Raw genomic sequence first — 7,500 nt, forward strand, 5'->3', positions numbered from 1 at the left:
AGCCAAACCTAGGATATGGGAGTCCCTGAGTGTTCTGTTTGTTAATCCCCCCCCACCAATATTTCTGAAATCTTTCATTTGTTTACAGATGCTGTTGTTGTGTTTCTTTAGTTTTGTCTGTTGTTTTCTCCTCCGGCTGTTGTTTTTCCCACCTTTTTCTCTCTCTTTTTGCTTAAAACCCCTCAACACTTGCTCTTCATCACTGTGGTGGTGGTGCAGGGGTTATGCACCCTCCCTAGGATCTCCAGGTCATGGGTTTTGTCCTAGTCATTAAAGAAGAACTCTTCCCTACCCCCATTTTAACTATTTTGTGTGTTGTGTTTATTATTCCTTTGTAGACTAGTTGGCTGTAATCTCACCAAGGACTCCTGTGAAACTCTTTGCTTTGCTCTTCAATCAGCAAACTCCTCTCTGAAAAAAATAGACCTCAGTAACAATTACCTGCAGGATTCAGGTGTGCAGTTGCTCTCTGCTGGACTGAAGAGTTCACACTGTAAACTGGAGATACTCAGGTATGTACTGTATAAATTAGATTTTAAATTATAAATATTAAGATATGATATTCAATAATACCCAGAAATACATAGGTAAAAAGTAGTGCCTTACATTTCAGTTACAATGACCATAACAATGGTAAAAGTTTGATGGTCTTTAGTCTGCATTTAAAGACAGCAAGGAACAGCAAGAGAAGTACATGGGGTAGCCTCCTTGGGAAAATAGTCTAATCTTTTGATTATTATAGAGGAGAAACCTGTGTAACCATGTCAGGTTTGCAACATGTGCTGAAAAAGATTTTACAGGACTGCACCAAGGTTTTAGACAGTTTGTCTTCAGATGGAATGACCAGGGAGGTCTCAAAGAGATCATAGTGAATTTATAGTTTAGTATTCATTGGCAGAGCACTTGAGGATTTTTGAAAGGAAGGAAAGGAGAGATACAGGTTAGTAATTGGTGACATGAAAGACTAGCGTAGATTTCTTTAGGAAAAATATGTCTCTGACAGTCTTATTTGTGTATGTGAACTTCCCTTCTTATTAGTGGTTTCAGCTAATTCAGACACACCCATTTCTTACAGGTGCATAAATTCAAGTTTACAGCCTTGCCATGAAAGAAATTGCCCATGCTGGAGTGTGTGATGACTTCATAGTGGTACTGTTAGCTTATGGCAACAAGTCAGTTGATCAAAATTTCTGCCTAATTAGTCAACTCTAAGTGCTGTTACTGTGATGTGGAAATGTGTAGGTGCAGTCATAACTCAGCTGTGAAGCAGTGAGCCACACCACTCATAGAATGAGACAGCTGATGATGAAGCATGTAGCACATTATAATAATCTGTCCTTGCCTGCAGCAATTAATACCAGTTCTAAACTGCATCTAGAAGGAACAGCAGCACAAGAACAGGTTTTTTGGAATCTTAATGGATTGGGTTTTTATAGTGATTTTGCCAGCCAAGCACTCACATACAAAACTATATAACTCCATAGAGATCTAGTCACACATCCACACTTCATATGGAATTCTAAAATATATTTACAACAACAGATTATACTGAAAGGTTTCTTTTATGATGATGGGCCTTTCATCTGACAACCACAGGGTGAAAAGTGGGTCCCCAAACACAGCCTTTTGGAGTGACGTATTGCCAGTCTCTTTGTGTGTGTACACTGTGCATTTGCATTGTTTTTTTTTTTGGTATTAGTAGAAACCTTTGCCTCACTTTTTGGTTTCTGTGTTTGCCCTTTTTGTCCTTTTGCACTGTTACCTGGCTGTTGGCTGTAGTTTGAATCACTCACTAAGTTCATCTCTGACTTTCTCACACTACAAGACTCATGAATGTTTTGAGTCTTAAATATCAAACATGTTTGATAATATCGGAGGTCCTCTGAGCACTTCAGAGTTCCATCGGAGGGCCAAAGATTCACTCGTTTCTCATCTCACACAGATTATCCACTCTGTCAGTTGCTTCCAATCAAGCTCCTGACCTGGAAAATTGCTTTATATTGTGAACATTTGTCACAAGAGGCAAATTGGGGTTAATATTGGGCAAAAATCATGTAGTGTAAGCCCATATTAAAGTTTTTTGTGCTATAATGGCATTCTGTTATTGTCTTTGTTATACTGACCATCTTTGTAATTTGTGTTTATATTCACCAGTTCAGCCTGTGTTATTCTGGTATAGTTAAAGCTGGGGTGCATCCTACTGGGTTTATCAGTGGCACAGCCAATTAAGATTATTTCACACTATTGTCAGGAGATGATTTGAATCCAGCTGATGCTTCATTTTTAAAAAGTCATTAACTGAACACTCCATATTAATGCCCATAGTTTTGGAATAAAAAAAAATACAGCCATTCTAAATGTACATACATAAATAACAAGTTAATACATAAAAACACACTAGACAACACTCCATGTATGTTCATTTTTCATCTTCCTAGCTTGGCTTGATTGACTAAATAAATAAATACATAAATGATTTGTACAGTTCTCATAATCACACTCTCATGTATGTCCACATCAGTTTCCTGTCACAGGAATCTGATCTTAAATGAGCTTTCCTACACAGACACCTGATCTTAGATGAGCACTCCTACACAGGAATCTGATCTTAAAGCAGCACTATTACACAGGAATCTGATTTCAGATCAGCACACATACCCAGGAATCTGATCAGCTCTCCTACACAGGAATCTGATCTTAGATCAGCACTTATACTCTGAGAAGCTTTTGTGAATCTGTGGCTGTGGTTGACATATCTTTTTCTCATGACTTGACTTTTTTATATTATATTATATTATATTGTGTTTCAAAGTTGAACTGTTTGATGTTGAATGTTTTTTTTTTTTTAAATTGCCTAGTTTTTTTTTGTTTTGTTTTTTTTACCAGAATACTTTTCCATTCTTAGGGTCTGTAAATCTTATCTTATATTAGGGTCTGTATCTTATTGTATCTTATTTTTGTTTGTTTTTCTTTGGAGTAGCATGTCCATTTTGACATTCAAACATGTATTGGACATTGCTCATTAGCATACATTAATTTATTAACATGGCAATTTTAATGTATTTTACCTAGGACACACAAACATACCATAGTGGTCTGGAAAGACTGGTGCTCCAATCACTGGCATGGTGACCTTATGAATAAATTCATTACTACACTGCAAATTTTGATTGCATAGTGCAGTTACTTCTGAGTTTGACATTTGGCCAGACTCAAAACCCAAAGATCAAGTCATTAAAAAAAATGTCATAAGTCTGGTGAAATTTGATCTCCCATGCACCATTTTAACTGTTATATGTGATGTGTTTTTTTATTCCTTTGCAGAATACCTGGCTGTAATCTCACCAAGGTCTCCTGTAAAACTCTTTGTTCTGCTCTACAATCAGCAAACTGTTCCCTGAAAGAACTACATCTCAGTGACAATGACCTGCAGGATTCAGGTGTGCAGCTTCTCTCTGTTGGACTAAGGAGTTCATGCTGTAAATTGGAAATACTCAGGTGAGGATTCTGTCAAATTTCAAAACATAAAAAGCAGAAATTTAACAGTATTATGGCATGGGTAAAGAACTTTCCATGCCTTCTTCCAAACTTCCAACAGCTGGTTTCCTCTTGTGAGGTCTCAACTTTTTTCATCAGATGCCATAACAATGGAACGATGGATCCTCAACATTCCACTTCAAAGGGGATATTGAGGATTCCCTGCTCATTCAGGGTGGAATTAATAATTAGTGTTGAATTAGTGATTAGTAAATTATGTTTGATCTGTATCAAATTGAAAAAATGGTGCAAAACTTATATTTTGTATTTTATTTCATTAACATATTTTTTGGTAAATCTATGGTAATTCCAAATTTAATGCCTGCAACACATTCCAAAAAAATCGAGACTGGAGCATGTTTACCCTTGTGTTACATCACCTTTTTTTAATAGCACTTCATAAATCATTTGGGTGACTAAAGACACAAACTGATCCATTAAAGTGGATTTTGCCATTCGGCTGTTATACAAGTGTTTAGCAGTGCAACTGTGCAGGACATTCATTGTCATATACTATGATAGCCCCCAACTTTTGAATTTTTTATGCTGGAAACAATCTGGGTTGTCCTTTTCTTCTTTTGACTTTCACTGTGCACAGTACTTCCATTTGTGGATAGAGATGCATGCAGAAGCCTCCACGTGGCGCACCCCGGGCAATGCTGAGGACAGGAACTGTACTACAGTAACTGACTGAAGTAGCCAATTCTGCACCTACCGACCGCCAACGAGAATCAAGTCTTTTCTTGATAACACAGCAAGCCACGATGTTAGCGCTAGTAGTGATCTAAATTAACATTGAAGGATACACTATAATAAAGGCTGATTTGCTAGCTAGCCACTGTGACAGATCAGACATTGTCTGTATGCAGGAGACCCATTTGGGCCCAATGAGCAAATGGCCAAAATTACCAGGCATGGAACTGGTAGCTTAAATCTGTCATCCTAAGTATGGATCAGCCGTATTCACAAAGCCCCAGCTGGATGTCAGTGACATTCATACCAGCAGAGATTTCCATCACCTCTCTGTACAAACCACCTGCCAGCCCCTTTGTATGGCCCGACCTACCATCCAAATGCAGAAAGAAAGATGCTTTTGTGATTGGAGACTTTAACTCTCGCCACACAATGTGGGGCTATGACTCTATTGACAGTGATGGTGAAGTAGTCGAAAGCTGGATGGAAAATATACAGCTGGAGTTCATACATGACGCTAAACTCCCAAAGTCCTTTAACAGCGGCCGCTGGAAAAGAGGTTACAACCCAGATCTGTGTTTCACCAGCCAGAGACTAGCACGTTTGAGCAAGAAAGTAGTGCTACAACCGCTCCCAAAGTCACAACACTGCCCGATCTCAGTCACTATAAAGTCTGCCATAACAAAGTCTGAAGTCCCCTTCAGATGCCGTTTCAACCTCAAGAAGGCCAAATGGGACTATTGTAGAGAGGGAATGGAAAATGCTCTTCTGGGTGTTGAACCCTCACCTGACAACTATGCCAAGTTTGTCCAGGCTGTGAAGAAGACAGCATGTGCTCACATACCTCGCGGATGCCGAAAAAAAACACATAGCTGGCATCACAGAGGAATCGTCACAGCTGCTGGAGCAATATGAAACAGAGTTTGAAAAGGACCCATTTTCAGATACCACTCACGAATTAGGAGAGACACTCATAGAACTTCTGGGAAAGGAGAGGCAGAGAATCTGGCAAAGCCTTATAGAAAACACCAATATGTCTCATAATAGCAAAAAACCTAGGCCACCATCCATAAACTAAGTGGAGAGAGGATCACACCACCAACCATACCAGTCATCACACCGAACAAGGTCGGGAGCCAACTGGCAGCCAATGGGAAATGAATAGGCAGGTGCAGGGCTAAAGGATACCATCACTATACCATCATCCCAGAAAACCAACAGAGCATGTCTATACTAACCAAGCCTTTCACTATGGAAGAGTTTGAAGCAGGACTTGGCACCATGACGCAAAGCAGCGGGTCCTGATGACATAATGACTAGGATGATAACTCACCTAGGCCCACTCCCCAAATTATGGCTTTTGAATATGTTTAACATATGCCTCCAGACTCAGTATATTCCAACCCACTGGGGGAAAGCTATCACCATCGCCCTGCTAAAACCAGGGAAAGACCCCAAGCTCCCAAAAAGCTACCGGCCTATCTCCCTACTATGCTTCACCTACAAGCTGTTTGAGAGACTGCTCCTCACATGTCTATCCTCACAGATAGATGACCAGCTAACCGATGACCAGGCTGGCTTTAGACCCAGAAAGTCATGCACAGGACAATTGCAGAACCTAACCCAATACATCGAAGACGGATATCAAAAGAAGATGATAACCGCCGTCGCTTTTGTCGACTTGACAGCAGCCTATGATACTGTTCAACACAGGCTGCTGATTAAAAAACTATATGACATGACAGGCGATGCTAAACTATGCAGTGTAATCAGATGCCTCCTGAGCAACCAGATGTTCTACGTCATACTCAACAACAAGAAAAGCAGATGGTTCCACCAGACCAATGGGCTGCCACAGGGCAGTGTCTTGGCACCTCTGCTGTTCAATGTGTGTACCAACGACCAGCCCCTACCAGAAGGATGCAGCAGGTTCATCTATGTGGATGACCTAGCTCTGGCAACGCAGCAGCATGGCTTCCCAGAAGCTGAGTCAACCATGGAAAAAGGCCTCTCAGATATGTCAATGTACTATCTACAAAACCACCTGCGCCAAAATCCTGGGAAGACCCAAATCAGCAGCTTCCACCTCAAAAACAGGGAAGCAAAACGGGAGCTTAACATAACCTGGGATGGCACAAGGTTAGAAAACAACCAGTACCCAGTATACCTGGGAGTAATCTTAGACTGTACCCTGAGTTATAGAAAACACATTAGGAAAACAAGAGCCAAGGTGTCCACCAGAAACAACCTGCTATGACGATTAACAAGCTCTAAGTGGGGGGCCCACCCAAGCATGCTGCAAACAACAGCATTAGCCCTGTGTTTTTCCGCCACAGAATTGACCCTATCCTCAATGTGACCTGCAGGATAGTGACTGGGTGCCTTAAAACAACTCCAGTCCCCTGTCTCTATGCTCTATCAGGCATCGCTCCCCCTTACATCCGGAGAGCAATTACCACCCAAGCTGAGAGGACAAAGCAAGCCAATGACATCCGGCACCTACTCCATGTGCACTGTGTTGCCCATAAATGACTTAGCTCCAGGAGCAGTTTCCTGGACACCACAGACGTACTGGAGTCCAGCCCAGCCAGCGCCAGGGCCAGTGAATGGCTCAAACATTGGAACAGTCTAGGCAGTCAGACAGCCCAATGGATGGAGAGAGGGATCACCCCAAATGGACACCTTGCCTCCGGCCATGACCAACCCTGGACTGTCTGGAAAACCCTGAACCGCCTGCGAGTCGGTGAGGGATGCTGCAAGGCATCCCTGAAGAAATGGAATATAACAACATCTGACTCATGCATGTGCAGTGAACTCCAAACCATGGAACACCTCATGAGATGCAGTTCTGTCCCACAATGCACCACAGAAGACCTGGCCGAACCAAATGCAGCTGCACTTGCCTGTGTTAACTACTGGAAGGACATGATATAGATGACGGCTGGACACGAGGAAGAAGAATTTGTGGATGGACAATGGGTAGCTGGTCAAAATATGAGGCTGTATCCATCACAGAAACAAGCCAGGTTTTAATGCAGTGCCATCTGAGGGGTCAGAGATCATAATCATTCAGTAGTTGTTTTGAGCTTTGCTTTTTATGCAAATAGATTCCTTGAAACTTCTGATGTCATTTCATAGAGAATGAAATACCTAAAATCCTTGCAGTCACTTGGTGAGGAATGTTATTCTGAAAATGCTGGATTTTTTGCTGATGCATTGCAATGGTGAGTCTCAAACCATTCTCAGACTAGACCTATACCTGGATCCTTC

At 41.4% G+C, this 7,500-nt stretch overlaps 1 protein-coding gene across 1 annotated transcript in view; it reads left to right on the forward strand.

Moving 5' to 3' along the window:
- Positions 1 to 7,500, forward strand: part of LOC118801912 (NACHT, LRR and PYD domains-containing protein 3-like) — a 35,256-nt gene that overhangs the window by 23,838 nt on the left and 3,918 nt on the right. The window contains exons 7-8 of the mRNA XM_036562321.1: positions 339 to 512; positions 3,325 to 3,498. Of these exons, the coding sequence (XP_036418214.1) occupies positions 339 to 512; positions 3,325 to 3,498 (348 nt within the window). The remainder of the gene's footprint in view (positions 1 to 338; positions 513 to 3,324; positions 3,499 to 7,500) is intronic.

The sequence above is a fragment of the Colossoma macropomum genome, unplaced genomic scaffold, assembly GCF_904425465.1.
Source record: "Colossoma macropomum unplaced genomic scaffold, Colossoma_macropomum, whole genome shotgun sequence".
Lineage (NCBI taxonomy): Eukaryota > Metazoa > Chordata > Actinopteri > Characiformes > Serrasalmidae > Colossoma > Colossoma macropomum.